This window comes from Thalassophryne amazonica, chromosome 2 (assembly GCF_902500255.1).
Source record: "Thalassophryne amazonica chromosome 2, fThaAma1.1, whole genome shotgun sequence".
In the NCBI taxonomy this organism is placed as follows: domain Eukaryota; kingdom Metazoa; phylum Chordata; class Actinopteri; order Batrachoidiformes; family Batrachoididae; genus Thalassophryne; species Thalassophryne amazonica.
In genome coordinates this window covers 70,876,463-70,896,290 of record NC_047104.1, presented here as the reverse complement: position 1 = coordinate 70,896,290, position 19,828 = coordinate 70,876,463, and the positions used below count along the sequence as shown (strand labels likewise).

Here is a 19,828-nt window from a genome sequence, read left to right as displayed (position 1 = left end):
TACACAATTTTACATTTCAGCAAAGGACTTCACGTGTTTCTTTATGTGATATTGTTGTTTATTCATGTTATATTGTCTGGTATTGCACTGCGTGCACTTTTTAAGGAGCAGCCCCCCTAATCTCGTTGTACTATGCAGACTGTGTTTGCTGTGTATAATGACAATAAAGGCTTTCTTTCTATTCTTAAAGTCCAGTTTGAACGCTCACCTTTGTCCAACAGTTACATCGCACAGTCCAAACACAAAAGCATTCAGGTGAACTGGAAACACTAAACTACAACTCCAAATCAGAAAAGGTTGGGAAGAAATGGAAAATGAAAAAAAAAAAAAAAAAAAAACTGCAGTGTTTCTTACAATTAATTTTACTTTTATTTCATTGCAGACAGAATGAACCACAGATATTTCATGTTTTATGGAGCCCACTTCATTTAATTTGATAAAACATCCATTCCTGCATTACAGGGTGGCAACACAAAAACTTTGGGAAGGGGGCAAGTTAGTTATTAACGAGGTAAAACAAAATTAAATGATATTTTTCAAATGGGTGATGTCAACAGGCGACTGTAATCACAATTTGATACAAAAGCAGCATGCAGAAGAGCTAATGTTAACTTTGTCCAGAAGGTGCATCATGTCTCTGGGCAAGGAGGTATCTGGCTTGGAAATGTGTACTGTGGCAGACAAATTACTATTCCAGATTTTTATACGAAGAAATGGACTCCATGTCACTGGACCAAAGATGCAAAGGACCATCCAGACTGTTATCAGCAACATGTCCAAAAGCCAGGGTCTGCCACAGCATGGGGTTGTGTCAGAGCCTTTGGCAAAGGTAGTTTACACTTCTGTGATGGCAGCATCAATGCAGAAAAGTAAAGATTTTAAAGCAAGATATGCTGCAGCATTCCCATTCCCACTGCAGTGCATGAATCATCCACAAAAATGAGAATGCATGCAAAATTATAACACCATTTGCATGCATGCACGCACAGAGAGTTGTGCAGAGAGTTCATCCACCTGTGACCCCGCAGGCTGGGGTCACAGGTGGATGAAATAAACCATTAATTATTGTCTCTGGAATGTGACCTTTTTGAAACTTTTCCTCACGCACTAGTTTGCAGATGTCGTATTAGGCTGTGCAGTCACAGGGTCCATTTCAGTCACATGTGCTTGACTGTCACTGAAGAACTTGATGCTGGCAATGTGGATGGGCCACATAGGTTGAAGATCAGTCACAGAGCATACTGTGGACATGTTCAAAATATTCTGAAATTCTTGCCTCTGTACTCAGAACAAGCGCTGCCAGAAAAGTAATTTTCTGCAATTTCCTTCAAACGTGGAGGGGCATAAATACACTTGTGGGAGATGTGTTTGTTTGTGATTCAAAGACAGTGCCTTCAGATCACCTTCTTTATCATGCACACTTCACGCAGATTAAAAAATAAATCTCATACCTGTGTGAAATGTTTGTTTTGTGCCTGCATGGGACGACCAGAATGGAACCCAGGTCTACGGTGCATCCGGAAAGTATTCACACCACTTCCCTTTTTCCACATTTTGTTATGTTAGTCTTATTCCAAAATGCCTGAAATTTTCTTAAAATTCTACACACAATGTCCCATAATTACAATGTGAAAAAAGTTTGATTTTTTTTTTTTTTTTTTTACAATTTATTAAAAAGAATAACACCAAGAAATCACATGTACATAAGGGGGATGTGATTGTCTAGTGAGTAGGGCCCCTTCATACACAGTGCAAATTTGGTCGAAGTGCGCACAAAGTGCGCATGAAGCAGGAATCGTATGCAAAACGTGTAAATTCGTAGCTGCCTTGAACACGTCATACACCTGTTGCTACAATTATTTGCACATACCAGCGGCTGAAAGAGTGTGCGCTGTGCAAGCCCATTAAACCCTCTCACAGCAGGTGTCGGCCAAATTCCAACTGACACATATGAACATCTAACACCGCTCGTTTGGCACTTAGAAAATGTGTGGCTATTCGTACTATCATCATGAAAACAGTCAGCAAACAATCATTGTCGAGCTGGATATGAAATTTGTCTAAGTGCCCCACGACTGTGGAGTTTCCGAGTGTACGTGACGTGCCAGAGTGTCGGCTCTCCCCACAACACGTGCATGAGTGTGGTTCGCACGCATCCCCGCAGGCAAGGAGTCGCTCATCTGATCACAGAGTGACAACTTGGTCTGTCCGCTGAATGGACGGGGGTGCGGCAGCTGTTGAAATCAATCAATCAATCATACTTTATTTATAGAGCACTTTTCATACAATTAAATGCAACACAGAGTGCTTCACAAAGTAAAAACAGTACCTTTGAACTACCATCGACCCACGTAAAAACAACCCACAAAAAAACCCCTCCCATGATCCACGTGATACACACCACCGCTCACCACACACACGCACATTAGAAGAATAAAAGACAACAACAATTTAAACAAGATAATAATGATAAATAAACAATTAAAAGCTAAACTAAAAAGATGAGTCTTGAGCCTATTCTTAAAAACCTGAACATTCTCTGCAGCCCTGAGCCCCTCCGGCAGACTATTCCAGAGACGAGGACCGTAAAACTGAAAAGACGCCTCGCCATGAGTGTGTGTTCTGACTTTGGGAATGACTAACAGTCTGCTGCCAGAGGAGCACAGAGAGCATGAGGGCTCATATGGTAAAAGCAATTCTGAAAGATAAGAAAGGCCAAGACCATTAAGGCATTTAAAAACCATTAAAAGAACCTTAAAACTGATCCTGAAACACACGGGGAGCCAATGCAGCGATTTTAAAACCGGTGTAATATGCTCCCGCTCAGAAGCGGTTTCTGATATGGGCGATATGGGCAGCCGCCCAGGGCGGCTTCTTATGTGGGACAGCATGACCGACCCCCGGTCCCCCCAAATGCATTGCAATCGCTGCAGCAGTGCCTACTGCTATACTCCACTTGTGGGTAATGAGCGCCATCTGCCTGGTGTGTGGTGCATGTAGATTTCTGCCATGGCCTGACAGACAGGTAACAGGTTCTGGAGGTTTGGAGGAGGTTTTGTTGTGTTGGTGCTGGCAACTGTCAATCTGGCAACCCTGGGGATGGGCGGGGGTGATAACCTATTCCGCTTCAGTGCGTATTATGGAAGATGGAAAAGAAAAGGGCAAAGCCATCAGGTGCGCAGTTTAGGAAAAAGAGAAAAGAAGAAGAGGAGAAACGAGCAAAAGATAAAGGTAAGCAGAAGCTGTGTCATTTCTTGTTGTGTGAAATGTGTTACGTAGGCTGTAACCTGCTGCACATTAAACTATATCTTGTTGTTCAAAGTACAGTACTAGCAAATAGGTTTTCTACAATGTTCATTTGTACATTTTAATTTGTATTTCTTGTTTGAAAAGTAATAGTGTAGTTAGTAGTCTCTTATTGAATCATTATCTCTTATTGAATTATTATTAATGAAGGATAGGACTTTACACAACAGTTGTGCAATTCTTTTTGTTCCCCAAAATGTGAAATACTGTAAATTGTCCTATAAAAAAGTTCAGACCTTCCTCCAGTTGTGCAGTGAGATAATTTCTCAAATGGTTTTATATTGGTGCAATTTAGAAATGCCTTATTTTTATTTTATTATTTTATTTCTACAGTATTTATTTTTTTATTTGTATTTTATACTTTTAACTTACACAGTATTACAGTTTATTTCTGTCTTGATGTTTGTTTACAGTAATATTTTTATTGCATTTATTTTTTGTATTTATTTCTACATTATTTGTTTTCTTATTTGTGTGTTATACTTTTAACTTACGCAGTATTAGTTTGTTTTTTGTTTTTGGTTATGTTTATAGTAATATTTAAGTTTCTTCTATGTTTCTTCAAATAAAAATTGAAAAGAAATTCTGATTGTGCCTGTGATGGTGGGGGGATCCTCCAGTTAAAACCTGTCTGTCAGACAATGGCAGAAACCACACAGTAGGCAGAGGGCGCTTATTACCCCCCAAGTGGAGTAGTGCAGTATGCCCTGCTGCTGCGATTGCATTGGGGGGGGCGCCGGTGGGGTTGCTCGCCCAGGGCGCCAAACAGGCTGGGACCGCCACTGCTCCCGCTTTGTAGTCCTTGTCAGGACAGGAGCTGCAGAATTTTGCAAAAGTTGGAGGCCGGATATATTATTCTTAGGAAGACCAGAAAGCAGGGCATTACAATAGTCGATACAACTAATGACAAAAGCATGCATCAGCATCTCTGTGTTGGCTCGAGAGAGAATGGGGCGGACTCTGGCGATGTTCTTAACATTGTAAAAACCTAGTTTAATGATATGTTTAATGTGTGGAATAAAAGTCAGCTCAGAGTCCAAAATTACGTCCAAGTTTCTCACTTGTGGAGATAAAAGAAAGTGACTGACGTTTTGGTAAAAGTTTCTTTCTCAGGGCCTCAGGACCAACAACTAAAACTTAGGTTTTGTCCTGGTTGAGCTGGAGAAAGTTTTCTGTCATCCAGGATTTGATATCTGAGATGCAGTTAAAAAGTGTGTCCACTGGTCTTGTGTCATCAGGAGACACAGAGACATACATCTGTGTGTCATCTGCGTAGGTGTGAAAGCTAACTCCATGTCTCCTGATGACACAACCAAGTGGGAGCATATACAGGTTAAAAAGGACTGGTCCCAAAATCGAACCATGGACACAACACGTCAATCAATCAATCAATCAATCAATCAATTTTTTTATATAGCGCCAAATCACAACAAACAGTTGCCCCAAGGCGCTTTATATTGTAAGGCAAGGCCATACAATAATTATGTAAAACTTCATGAACCTGAGAAGAGCAGGTATCGAGACTTACCATAAAAGTCCTGTCTGTAAGATACAAAGTAAACCATTTGTACACAGCACCAGAGAGGCCGATGTTCTTTAAATCTCTGGTCCTGGACATCAGTGCTGCAGAACACGCACTGTGTTTTGACGGACACGCGTGAGTGTATGCTTGCTGTCCTCACATCGAAATACATAAAAACATATATCGCTTCTGCAACGGGCTGGAGAGTGTGCACACTGACAGGTTGTTCCAGCTGGACTGGACCGCCTGTTCATGCGGACATGCAGCAGGCGATCTAACCATCACGTCGGACAGGACAATGAGCGGCGCGCTGCAGGACCATATAACAGGCCAACAGTATGACAAATACTCCACTCTCAGTCACATATCAGCAGAAATACGCCGTACCAAACGCCATTTGGTCAGTTATCACAGCACTTTTTTCTTTTTTTAGAAAATACGTTTATCTGCGTGTTGATTTTTAACCATTTCATGCTCCGGTTATGAGACTGATTGTGATGCAGTGGTAAAGTTTCCATCTGGTAATTAGAGCATGTGGGTTCAAATCTCGAGTGGAATTTTTTTTTAAATTTATTATTATTTATTTAACCAGGGTTATTTAACCGCGGGGTTCAGTATTGCGTCCCCTTTTATGTATTATTCATATCAACCCAGTCATATCCACTAATTATACAGCTGGTTTTTATTTTATTTTCCTCCACATCAGCAGCGCGATGTGGTGCACCTTGTGCCACAGTGCACCATGTTCCTTCTCAAAAGACACCGTCACGTGCACGAACTGTTGCACCGGGATCGTACACACCTGCCCGTCAGCGCGATGTTTCATGGTGCGCTAATTTGAACAGTTTCACACTTTCACCGTAATTCAACCAAATCTGCACTATGTGTGAAGGGGCCCCACGCACTGGGCTTGAGACCAGAGGATACCTGGTTTAAACCCCAGCCTGACCGGAAAATCACTAAGGGTCCTTGGGCAAGATCCTTAATCCCCTAGTTGCACCTGGTGTGTAGTGAGTACCTTGCATGGCAGCAACCTGACATCAGGGTGAATGTGAGGCATTATTGAAAAGCACTTTGAACATCTGTGCAGATTGAAAAGAGCTACAGTAGTGTTCAGAATAATAGTAGTGCTATGTGACTAAAAAGATTAATCCAGGTTTTGAATGTATTTCTTATTGTTACATGGGAAATAAGGTACCAGTAGATTCTCACAAATCCAACAAGACCAAGCATTCATGATATGCACATCTTAAGGCTATGAAATTGGGCTATTAGTAAAAAAAAAAAAAAAAAAAAAAGGCAGAAAAGGGGGTGTTCACAATAATAGTAGCATCTGCTGTTGACTCTACAAACTCAAAACTATTATGTTCTAACTGCTTTTTTAGCAATCCTGTGAATCACTAAACTAGTATTTAGTTGTATAACCACAGTTTTTCATGATTTCTTCATATCTGCAAGGCATTAATTTATTAATTTTGTTGGTTTGGAACAAAGATTTTGCTCGTTTACTAGTGTGCTTGGGGTCATTTCAAGGGCATGTCCTCTTCAGCATAAGGCAACATGACCTCTTCAAGTATTCTGACATATCCAAACTGATCCATGATACCTGGTATGCGATGTATATAGGCCCAACACCATAGTAGGAGATACATGCCCATATCATGATGCTTGCACCACCATGCTTCACTGTCTTCACTGTGAACTGTGGCTTGAATTCAGAGTTCGGGGGTCGTCTCACAAACTGTCTGTGGCCCTTGGACCCAAAAAGAACAATTTTACTCTCATCAGTCCACAAAATATTCCTCCATTTCTCTTTAGGCCAGTTGTGTTCTTTGGCAAATTGTAACCTCTTCTGCGCATGTCTTTTATTTGACAGAGGGACTTTGTGGGGGATTCCTGCAAATAAATTAGCTTCGCACAGGCGTCTTCTAACTGTCACAGCACTTACAGGTAACTCCAGACTGTCTTTGATCATCCTGGAGCTGATCAATGGGTGAGCCTTTGCCATTCTGGTTATTCTTCTATCCATTTTGATGGTTGTTTTCTGTTTTCTTCCACGCGTCTGTTTTTTGTCCATTTTAAAGCATTGGAGATCATTGTAGATGAACAGCCTATACTTTTTTGCACTTGCGTATAAGTTTTCCCCTCTCCAATCAACTTTTTAATCAAACTACACTGTTCTTCTGAACAATGTCTTGGACATCCCATTTTCCTCAGGCTTTCAAAGAGAAAAATATGTTCAACAGGTGCTGGCTTCATCCTTAAATAGGGGACACCTGATTCACACCTGTTTGTTCCACAAAACTGACAAACTCACTGATTGAATGCCACACTACTATTATTGTGAACACCCCCTTTTCTAGTTTTTTTTTTTTTTTTTTTTACTAATAGCCCAATTTCATAGCCTTAAGAGTGTGCATATCATGAATGCTTGGTCTTGTTGGATTTGTGAGAATCTACTCAATCTACTGGTACCTTCTCTCCCATGTAACAATAAGAAATATACTTAAAACCTGGATTAATCTTTTTAGTCACATAGCACTACTACTATTCTGAACACTACTGTATATAAATGCAGTCCATTTGCCTTTGTCGTGAAGCTGAAAATTGAGCTCAGGTGCATCTTGTTCCCAATGATCATCCTTGAGATGTTTCTACAGCTTAAGTGGAGTCCACCTGGGGTAAATTCAGTTGATTGGACATGATTTGTAAAGACACACATCTGTCTACATATAATGTCCCACACTTGACAGTGCATGTCAGAGCACAAACCAAGCATTAAGTCAGAGGAACTGTCTGTAGACCTCCGAGACAGGATTGTCTAGAGCAGTGGTGTCTAAAGTATTCCAGAAAGAGCAGAGAGGGTGCAGGTTTTCATTGCAGCCACTGACTCCAGCAGGTGATTTCAGTGATGAACTCAACCCAGCTGCTCAAAGTGATGTTAATCAGTGAAATCACCTGCTGGAGTCAGTGGCAGCAATGAAAACCTGCACCCTCTCTGCCCTTTCTGGAATACTTTGGACACCACTGGTCTAGAGGCACAAATCTAGAGAAAGATACAGAAACATTTCTGCTGCTTTGAAGGTCCCAATGAGCACAGTGGCCTCCATCATTTGTAACTGGAAGTTCAGATCCACCAGGACTCTTCCTAGAGCTGGCCGCCTGTCTAAACTGAGCGATCGAGGAAGAAAGCCCTTAGTCAGGGAGGTGACCAAGAACCCAATGGTCACTCTGTCAGAGTGACAGCATTTCTCTGTGGAGAGAAAACCTTCCAGAAGGACAACCATCTCTGCAGCAATCCACCAATCAGGCCTGTATGGTAGAGTGGCCAGATGAAAGCCACTCCTTAGTAAAAGGCACATGACAGCCCACCTAGAGTTTACTAAAAGGCACCTGAAGGACTCTCAGGCAATGAGAAACAAGTCTCTGGTCTGATGAGACAAAAATTGAACTCTTTGCCAGGTGTCGTGTTTGGCGGAAACCACGCACCATTCCTGCAGTGTAGCATGGTGGTGGCAGCATCATGCTGTGGGGATGTTTTTCAGCACAGGAGCCTCGGAGACTAGTCAGGATTGAGGGAAAGATGAATGCAGTAATGTACAGAGACATCCTGGATGAAAACCTGCTCCAGAGTGCTCTTGACCTCAGACTGGGTCAATGGCTCATCTTTCAGCAGGACAATGACCCTAAGCACACAGCCAAGATATCAAAGGAGTGGTCTCAGGACAACTCTGTGAACGTCCTTGAGTGGCCCAGCCAGAGCCCAGACCTGAATCTGACTGAACATCTCTGGAGAAATCTGAAAATGACTGTGCACCAACGCTCCCCATCCAACCTGATGTAGGTTGAGAGGTGCTGCAAAGAGGAATGGGCAAAACTGCCCAAAGATAGGTGCATCAAGCTTCTGGCATCATATTCAAGAAGACTTGAGGCTGTAATTGCTGCCAAAGGTGCATCAACAAAGTACTGAGCAAAGGGTGTGAATACTTATGTATTTGATTTCTTCGTTTTTTGGAGTTTTTTTAAATTAAAATTGCAAAAAAAAAAAAAAAAAATTCTTGTCATTATGGGGTATCACGAGTAGAATTTTGAGGGGAAAAAAATTACTCCATTTTGGAATAATGCTGTAACATAAAATGTGAAAAAAGTGAAGCATTATGAATACTTTCCGGATGCACCGTACACAATGGTAACCCAACTCCTTATTACAGAGTTACCTGCCCTGATAAGCATCACTTTAGAGTTTGCATTACTGTAAATCTACAAATTTACCCTCTTCTCTCTACCAACCACCCACTTGTCTCTTCATACCTGACGGTGACACTGGATTATGGCAAACAGTGCTTCATGAACAGCCTGGAATGCTGACTGATAAAGAAGCGGAGTCGAACAGTCGAGAGGCACCAGCTGAAGTGCTCCAAGAACCAAGAGCACATGGTGAGGGTTGGAGATCAGTCCCTGTCCCTGGCGCAGCAGTGACGTCATTGATATTATCGTAGGAATGGTGAAGGGAATGGTTAGAGAAACATCCTGGCTGGAAGACCTTACTAGGAACTGTGAAATGATAAAAAAAAAACACACACACAAAACACAGAAGGAATTAAATTCATACACAACTGCAAACTGATACATGCACATACACACATTTTTAATGTCTCATCAACTGTACTTGGTGTAGGACTGTAGTAGTAAAACTAGGACACAGAGTAACAGCGAGTGAATGATGGTTTAGTTGTTAAAATACATTCATTATCATCATCACAACTGTTGTACCTTATACGCAAACTGCCCCACACTGTTCTTACTAAATTTTGAACTTCTTGAAATTAGCGCCACACTCAGAGATGAGCCTCGTTTAGCCAAATGTTCTGCCTCCAGGAGCCACTATTCTCCCACGTTTGTTGAATAACTGGACTTGTACAAAAAAAAAAAAAAAAAAAAAAAAAAAAAATGCTACGTGGCTCATTATTCATTATTTGATGGGACCAGGGCTTTACAAGCTTCTATGGATGCAATTGAAGAAACTGGGCAAAAGACAATGCCTGCCTGTTGTTTCACCAATTACAGCTTCATGGTAGTGCAGCACAGAGACCTGGTTAAAAAGAAGACATAAAATTTTTGCTGCTGTTTTGAGCCTAGATTTCATCAGTTTGTAGTTTTAAAAAGGCAGTCATTGTGACTCTTCAACAACGGATAAAGCAAAAGCCGTGTCACCTTTGACAAGTTTCTCCAATCATACATAGAGAAGCTTCTAATTCCTTCAAAATAATAATTTCTGCCTTGTATGCTCCCCCATTGCTCTACTTTATTTAATGTCACTCAGTTTTTGAAGTAAGGCTGCTCTTGTCTTCATATACAATTTCAGCACGTTTTAGGGTTGTGAATACATACAAATGTCCTTTTTCTTGTTCTCTTTTTTAAATATTATTATACTAAGGATAAAAATGGAGGAGTGGGGTACAATTAGTTAAACCTAACAGCTAACGTTAGCTTATCGAGACGGCTGCAGCACCGTTTGTCTTAGCTAACAACATAGTTGGTTCTGTTCTGTTTGGGAAGCTAACGTTAATACACACTTTTGTTTACATTTGTTGTTATATGCATTTCTTGTTAATACCATTATTGTAGGGTGAAGTGACACTATTGTACTTTATGCGCCAGTTATCAGCTTTGTTTCGCTTTGTTTGCTAGCAAGGTAGGGTTGGCTAGTGAACAGCTAAATTAACAGTAGCTATTCTAGCTATAGTTAGCCAACTTTAGTGATATGCACTTTTATTTTACATGGTGTAGATTTTTAATGGTTCTTCAGTTTATGGTTTCTTTAATAGATATCAACATGTATCTAAGTTTGGGGTTTCCATTAGAAAGCATGTAGAGTATGGATTTTGTCTTCCTATAGTAAGCTAGCAGGGTGAACTTTAGATAGAAACCTAAAACATATTACATCATAGCTTCTGTTTCTATAATAACATAACCATATTTATAACTTAGCCTACTAGCTATAATTTAGTTTTACAACAAGTCTACAAAATAGGTAGATGTGTACTACAATCTTCTCCTGTATGAACATTTAGGTTTCAGGAGCTAACTCCTATAATATTATGTAGTAACTTTATTTCTTGTATATTGTTTACTACCCTGATTGTGAAAATGTCACTTATATACATGCTGTCCATATTCTTGAGCCTCTTAGGTGGGTAGGAAGAGTTCCCATGGGATAAAAAAAGCTTTTCAAGCTACCATCCCTGGTTCTCAATACCAGGCACCTAAGTGGCTCTACTCTTCTTTTTTTTTTTAGATATACTTTACTATACACTAGCAGAGATCTTTTTTTTTACTTTTTTCCCTTCATTCAGGAATCGCGGTAAGCCGTGAGACCGGGGCATAAGAAGAATTTTGCAGGCCCAATGATGCCAGTGCTCATCCCCAGATCCCATAGCATGAAGAAGATAAGCGTCGACAACTCCCACTCACCAGGATGACAGTCTGACACCGGTAACTTCCCCAGGCAAGGGGAGTACCCCTTCATAGCTGGGTGGTCTGTTGCCAGGTTCCCAAAATAGCGGCATCTGTTTTTTTTTTTTTTTTTTAGATTTTTGCAAATTAATAGTAATAATAATGATAATAATAATAAACTAAAACCACACGTACATAAGTATTCACAGCCTTTGCCATGAAGCTCAAAATTAAGCTCAGGTGCATCCTGTTCTCCACTGATCATTCTTGAGATGTTTCTACAGCTTAATTGGAGTCCACCTGGGGTAAATTCAATTGACTGGATATGATTTGGAAAGACACACACTTGTCCACATATAAGGTCCCACAGTTGGCAATGCATGTCAGAACACAAACCAAACATGAAGTCAAAGGAATCGTCTGTAGACCTGAGAGAGAACTGTCTCAATCAGGCACAAATCTGGGGAAGGGTACAGAAAACTTTCTGCTGTTTTGAACATCCCAATGAGCACAGTGGCCTCCATCATCCATAAATAGAAGTTCAGATCCACCAGGACTCTTCCTAGAGGAGGCCACCCTTCTAAACTGAGCAATCAGGGGAGAAGGCCCTTAGTCAGGGAGGTGACCAACAACCTGATAGTCACTCTGTCAGAGCTCCAGCATTCATCTGGAGAGAGGAGAACCTTCCAGAAGGATAACCATCTCTGCAGCAATACACAAATCAGACCTGTATGGTAGAGTGGCCAGACAGAGCCACTCCTAAGTAAAAGGCACATGGCAGCCCACCTGGACTTTGCCAAAAGGCACCTGAAGGACTCTCAGACCATGAGAAACAAAATTCACTGGTCTGATGAGACAAAGATTGAACTCTTTGGCGTGAATACCAGGTGTCGTGTTTGGAGGAAACCAGACACTATCCCTACAGTGAAGCATGGTGGTGGCAGCATCATGCTGTGGGGATGTTTTTCAGCAGCAGGAACAGGGACACTAGTCAGGATTGAGGGAAAGATGAATGCAGCAATGTACAGAGATATCGTGGATGAAAACCTGCTCCAGAGCACTCTTGACCTCAAACTGGGGCGACGGTTCACCTTTCAGCAGGGCAATGACCCTAAGCACACAGCCAAGATATTAAAGGAGTGGCTTCAGGCCAACTCTGTGAATGTCCTTGAGTGGCCCATTCGGAGCCCAGACCTGAATCTGACTGAACATCTCTGGAGAAATCTGAAAATGGCTGTGCACCAACGCTCCCCATCCAACCTGATGGAACTTGAGAGGTGCTGCAAAGACACATCATATTCAAGAAGACTTGAGGCTGTAATTGCTGCCAAAAGTGCATCAACAAAGTATTGAGCAAGGGGTGTGAATACTTGCGTACATGTGATTTCTTAGTTGTTGTTTTTTTAAATAAATTTGAGAAAAAAAAAACTTTTCATGTCATTATGAGATGTTATGAGCAGAATTTTGAGGGGAAAAACTAATTTACTCCATTTTCGAATAAAGCTGCAACATAACACTGTTGTCAATATGAATACAAATGAAAAACCACTGACTGTGGCAATCACATACCACAATGGTACGGTATTGTGTGCAGCCAAAACTCAAGTATTTTCAAATTTCTATCCTTGGCAAAATGAAAGGAAAAAACGTTTTACAGACTGTGCCAGTCAATTGTTGATGCTTGTCAGAGTCGGTAAGTAAACAGCCTTTGATTCATGGGATTTGGTTCATTCCTTTCCTTTAAAGACAGAGAAGCAGCTCGTAGTGACATGGAAAGGATTCCCAAACTTCCAGTAACAAGTCAGTCATTCTGTACCGCCATCATTTTAGAAACATGGATCTCAGCCCAGTTGTTAATGTAAACACTAGGGCTGTCACGACTACGTCGACTATTGAAACCGTCGACAACTAATTTAGTAGTCGACGAGTCATTTTATTTAAGTCTTTGTTTTGCCCTTAATTCATAGTTTTAGGCAGCGAGCCGTCCTGCCATCATTTGGACGTTCAAATTTTGAAAAAGATGGCCGATTAAAACAGTGGGCGTCTTGTTCAAAGCCACCTAAAATGCGTAGTTAGCCGTCGGAGCTGTGTGTGTGTGTGCGCGTGCACACGCGTGGAGTCAACCGGCTGCAGACTCTGAGGGAGCGGTTGGGGGAGGGAGATTCCGGAGGCACGAGACGTTCCATTCTGCTGAGAACCATCAGCGCATGTGAGACAGCGAGCGCGGAGCAGAGAGAGGATTTTAACCCGAGTGAACATGTTATAAAAAAAAAAAACACGAGGAGCTGCCTTTACTTCTCTCTGCACTTTCTCTACCCGTGCGTGTCTGACGACACCGACCTGTTCACACCATGTGTACATCGTACACTGAATTTATATCAATATCCTTAAAAAATGAGTATAATGAACTGAGCAAAAATTACGCATACACAGGTTAAAAAAAAACGCTGTGGAGAAGCTGTGCAATGATGTTCAGAGGTACAGATCACATAAAGCAGGTGAGAACTCTGAACTTTAACAGCTGTTATTTTCCAAAGGTATTTATTTGTTCAATCTTGAGATTAATGTAGTGTTTAAGCACAAAACATGACTGATGAGGAGAAAAATAGACAACTTCATCACACTAAAATGAAATGGAGTCAGAATAAAAATACAAGCTGCTGATTTTTGTTATTTTTCAAAGTTATGAAGCTACAGCTATATGTTTTATTAATTTCAAAGTGAGTTACCTCTTATTTTATTCAGATCTATTTATACAAAAAAATATGGTGAGTCTAATCAGCCTACATTGTTCTGTTCAGTTTATATCAAAGTTTTCCTGCACATGTGCATGTGTTTTTCCTTCTGTATAAGAGTTTGGTGTTTGCATTTGCTCCACAAAGTTTTAAAAAGCAATAAAATGTTCACACTTTTCTTTTGTAGCAGTTCTGTAATTTCAGAAATGCAACAGAAAACAGCCACAAATCAGAAAATGCTGGGACTACATGTAAAATGAAGATAAAAATAAAAATGTTGCTCTATTCCCAGTGTCTCTACTCACACCCACAGAAGCCAAAATTTCTTTCAGAGTTGTGTCTTCGTGGCTTCCCTCTGTAGAAGAATTTTTAGGTCCATATTTGAACTGTGATGAACTATCAAGTGTCCTGATCCGAACTGTATGTCCTCTGGTTGAACTAGCAGGTGTTCAACCCCAAAAAAGGGCTCTATTAGTCATTTAGTCTGTCAGGGGCTTTCCAAGGCCTTTTAGGTGCTTTCCCGCAGGCCACGTGCGGGGGCCTCAGGCCAGCTGCACGTGTGGCTGAGGCCACGTGCAGAGGGGGCCTCAGGCCAGCTGCACCTGTGGCTGAAGGTCTTTTAAAAAAATCAGTTGTAAATCCTTCATGTTTTAATGGAAGCATTTGTCACATTGAAATAATGGCCTAACACCTGCTTAGGGTTCACTAGAGGACGCTTCCAATAGAAAACCATGTCTTGGGAATGAAATAAATAAAAAAGTCGAAGGAGGAGCGATGCCCGCGGGTCTCCAATAAATAGACGAGCGCGGTTGTCATATTCAGTCTCTCTAGAGGACTCAGTTTGTCTAAGCTTTGTGTCGAAGGCTTAAATAAACTTAAAAACTCTGTGCATTTTATCTTGCTTAAGGCTGAATTATTCTAAAGTGTTGTGTCCTCTTTCTAGCATATCACTTGCAATTAGTTTGTGTTATCTAAAAGACGACATCCTGAGAAGACCAAAAAGACGAGCCGCGACACCTCATTTGTATCCTTCCAACATGGACATTTAGTTTTTGAGAACTGCCTACCTGACACAGATTTACTATAAAGTACCACACTGTTTGTATTGCTGAATGACTGATGTAAATGAAGTCTAAGAAATAGTCACTGATTTGGAAATGTTCATGTTTTCATCCCCTGACGTTTCTGACGTTGCCCCCCCCCTGACGGGGACTGCCGAGTCATTCATCAGTATTGGATTAGGATCCATGAACATATACAGAATGTGTTTGCACTTGTTTTTCCATTTAATTTTGAAACCTTGTACTTGAGTAACATAACAGTAGATAAACTGGACTCTAAAGACAAGAAACTGTTGTATATTTTATTGGCAGCAAGTAAAAAGGCTCTAACGAGGAGATGGCTCAAACCTGAACCACCAACAATTGAGGACTGGATAAACATTGTGCACGAAATTTACACAATAGAAAAACTGTCTTTCTCAAAGTGCAGAGAGACGCTTTCTATAGGATCTGGTTGAAGTGGACGGAATATGTTAAACCGGTGAGATCTGATTTTCTCTGAAAACTGCTACTTTGATAATGAGTGCCCATGGATGTAACTATTTATGTGGATGTTGTAAAGATGTTGCTGTATTATGGCTCCCCCGCCACCCGAACACGTTCTTTTGGTTTGGCAAAAAAAAAAGTTAAAAAGGGTAAAGCAGAAATATTGTATTGAAAGTATTATAATTTTGTCGTGGAAGTGTAAATTTTATGTTGCTTTACAATAAAAGTTAAATAAAAAAAAAAGTCTGCTAATGAGTCTTTCATTGGATTCAGGTGTGTTGGAGCAGGGAGACAACTAAGAGCGTCAGGAAGGTAGCTCTCGAGGACCGAACTTGGCTACCCCTGGTTTAGGGTCATTGCCCTGCTGAGGTCAAGCGCACTCTGCGTGTGTAGAATTTTGAGGAAAAAATGAATTTTTTTTTTTGGAATAAGGCTGCAAGATTTAAAAAATGTGGAACAAGTGCAACACTGTGAATACTTTCCAGATGCACAGTACGCGTGCATGTTTGTCTACCACTTATTTATCTGTATGTATTTTATACTGGAGAAAGCATTTTGATCTGTGTTGGATTTTAGAGTTTCCTTACCACCATAGCAGATATAGCCTGTGGTGCAGTGAGCCACAGAGCTTTGGAGCAGGGTTCAGGTAACTGACAATAGGAAAGCAGCTTAATGATGATCACTGCAGACAGTGCCTCCTAGAGGACATTAAAGAGAGAAGAGTGTGCAGAAATTCTTGCATTATACACAACCAATGTGATTTACATTGAAAAATACAAGTCACAATTCAACTTTCCATTCCACAGCCCTGTTCTCAAATACATGATTTTTGATGAAAACAGCACCATGACTATGAAATTGTGGCAAATCCTGGAGATAGTCTTGATGAGCCTTAGGCCAGTGTTCACATTTTAGTCACATCTTTGTTGCGTTTTTGGTCCATCCTATGTGTTTGCTGCAGTGGGTGTGGGGAAGTCAGTGGATGAGAGAGAGACAGAGATCAGGGAATGTGTGTGTGTGTTCTTGACCTCAAACTGGGGTGACGTGTGTGTATGTGTCCTTGCGTATGTGCAACGTATGACAGATGATTTTTGGAGTTTAAAAAAAAAAGAAAAAAAAAGAAAAAAAAAAAAAGAGTATGGCCGGGATTGTAAGTAGAAAAAGTGTATAATGTGCAGTTGTCAATCAAATAAAGAAGCTACTCAACCACCAGTTTGAGCCTGCGCTGTATTGTATTTATGGGTTGTTGTTTTTTTTTTTGTTTTTTTTGGGGGGGGGGGGGGGGGGGTGTCACCCTGTATGTGGAAAACCAGCCTTAGCAAGTCCTGATCATACAAGATGTCAAGAAAAGTTTTAAACAGCTTAAAACTGTCATCAGACTTTTACAAACACTGTTGCCGTTTACCATAGTCTTGCCTCGTCTCACTGCCATTCTTGGACATTTTTGTCAAGTTGTGGAGCAAGATGATCCAGGACTGCACCACAAGAGAGTCTTGGTGGAGTGTTATGCAATCTTACTAGGGTCTTCATAGAGTCTTGATGATGCTGTGCTATATCATGGTGGTTCTTTGCTTAACCATGATGAATTGAGATAAGAAGATGATAGTGTTCTCCTCGAGAAGTCTTGTGACAGGACCTTGGCAAATTTGACCAAAACAACTGTCTGGTGTATTCATGGACAATCATGGTCAAAGTGTGGAAATGAGGCTAAACAAGTAGATTTTCATGCATTGCTGTACACAATAACAAAACTGAAAATGAACACATCGACATATTGCACAGTAGAGCCAAACAGATAAAAAGTGAGTAAAATAAAATGTATTATACCAATATACACATAAAATATGGACTGTTAGCATTTCTTTATCAGACCCTCATGACAGAGCAATGTAATTGAGGTTTAATGTTTTACTGTTTCTGCATGAACTCAGTTATAAGCAACTACAAACAGACATGCACATAAGTGCTGCTCAGATGCTTGTGCATGCTAAAAATACAGCAGAAAACAAGGAAGCAAGAGCTTTTCAGCAAGAAAGCAATGACAAGAGATTGTAAGAAAAGTGCTTCCTGGCATGTTTTCTGTGGCACATCATTGATTTCTAGCACGCACATGCACCTGACTATAAATATAACCACCAACCAACCAACATATGTCATACTGCCTTCAAGCTGCTTTCACTCTAATTGGTGGTCACCATGTTGCATCACTCAGTATTTGCACAAAACAGATTTCTCATACATTCTGGCACCCAGGCAGCGACACAGCGACAAATTGTCGCTGTAAATTGTCCATTCTAACTGAAAATGAATGGCAGCTAGTAGCTTTGCGTTTGGCTCTTGCAGCTAATTTGACCAATGGGTGATGCAGTTTCAGACATGCTTGACAGCAGTGTAAACCATGTCGTCAGCACGCCCTCTGCTGGACATGCAAGATAATGACACTATTTCTGACTTTTTCTGCATTGTTTATTTGGCAAAAATAACACCCATATGTTTGAGGAAGGCTCATATCAGCCAATAAACATATTTGTTGGGCTTTACTGCACGGGCTGGCCAAATTAGTTCAACACACCATTTGTGGATAGTTTTGTTTATGGTACAGGCAATAAATAACAAAGACTGGTGGCATTTTAATCAAGTTATTCGACACTTGGGAGCAATAATGATCAACCCAACTGATTTTGATAAATTCTCAACAAACTATCACCTGAGCTATAGTGATGTCAAGATCATCTCTGTTGATGTCCTAAACATCTATGAGCAAAATGGTTGACGTGGGGGGCGGATGGATTTACAGAAATCACCTTAAACTATCTCAGGCACAAAGGTATGCCAATTTAATGTCGACGTTCTCCAGGTTTCTCCGGATGTATACAATTAATTAATTTTCTGACGTTTATCTAGGACGTTGTGGTGGCAGTATTCCAAACAGCTCAGCCCACACATCTTTATCCTCAGTCAAATCTTCTAACTCTTCCTGGGCAATCTCAAGGAGTTCCCAAACCATTTGGGAAATATAATCCCTCCCGCATGTCCTGGGTCTTTCCATTTAGGCATGCTAGGAAGACCTGCCTGGGGGATGACCAGGGGGCATCCTCAACAGACATCCACCTCAGCCAGCTCCTTTCGATGTGAAGAAGCAGTGGGTCTACACAAATCTCTCCCAGATATTGGAGCTTCTCACCCTGTCCCTGAGAGCAAACCCAGATACCTGATGAAGAAATCTCATTTCCACCACATTCTTCTTTCAGTCATTACCCATAGTTCACGACAACATGAGCATAAACTGACTGGTAAATCAAGTTTCACCTTCTGACTCAGCTCTTTCTTGACTATGACGGTCCAGTAAAGCTTCCGCAGAATATCAGACACAACTCCAATCCATCTATCAATCTCATGCTCAATCTTATCGTCACTCCTGAAAAAGATTCAGAGATACTTGAATTCCTCCACTTTGAGCAATAACTCCTCCCAGACCCGAAGGCGACAATCCACCCTTTTCCGACAAAAGACCATGGTCTCAGATTTGGAAGTGCTGATCCTCATCCCAGTCACTTCACACTCGGCCACAAACTTACCCTGTGCACATCGGAGGTCACTGTTTGCTAAAGCCAAAAGAATCACATCATCCGCAAAACAAAGATGCAACGTAACCAAACTGGACACTCTCCAGTCTCTGACCGGAACTCGAAATGATGTGTACTATATGACACCAAAAATCAAATACATTTTTCCTTTGCTAGTCCAAACTCTGACTATTAACAACGAGTATGCCTCACCCTGTAGTTTCCTGCCCTCATCTTACAGATGTCCAGTCCTTCTGCAATCATCATGAGCAGCAGGTTGAACTGGCTGGTAGTACTCCGCCCCACCAGGTGGTGGAAGAGATCCTGCACAGGAGGTTCCAACTCACAAACATCATCTGGTGACAGCCAATCAGCTGGAAGCATAATCAGAGTATCACAAAAAGATGTATTATGTAAAGATGAAATTTTTACATTTGAGATCAACTATGGTGAACTATTTGCATAATGACAATAACTCATATCAGTAAATCAGATGAACACAATAAAGTGCATTTGTATTGATGTACAGGTGTGCTTTATTGTGTGCATCCTCTGATATAGGACAGTTTGTATTGTTAAAAACATCTGCGTGTACAAATGATAATAGTGAAGATGAATGACACGTGATTTGTGTTTTTGTTTTTCTTTTTAAATAAAAGCTTATTCTGAAAGAAACCAATTTTGAAAATGCAACAA

At 40.9% G+C, this 19,828-nt stretch overlaps 1 protein-coding gene across 1 annotated transcript in view; it reads right to left on the bottom strand.

Moving 5' to 3' along the window:
- The window catches only part of urb2 (URB2 ribosome biogenesis homolog), a 79,851-nt gene that overhangs the window by 36,315 nt on the left and 23,708 nt on the right, over window positions 1-19,828 (bottom strand). Inside the window, exons 6-8 of the mRNA XM_034187665.1 lie at window positions 19,346-19,506; window positions 16,154-16,264; window positions 9,140-9,382 (exon numbers count right to left, since the gene is read on the bottom strand). Of these exons, the coding sequence (XP_034043556.1) occupies window positions 9,140-9,382; window positions 16,154-16,264; window positions 19,346-19,506 (515 nt within the window). The remainder of the gene's footprint in view (window positions 1-9,139; window positions 9,383-16,153; window positions 16,265-19,345; window positions 19,507-19,828) is intronic.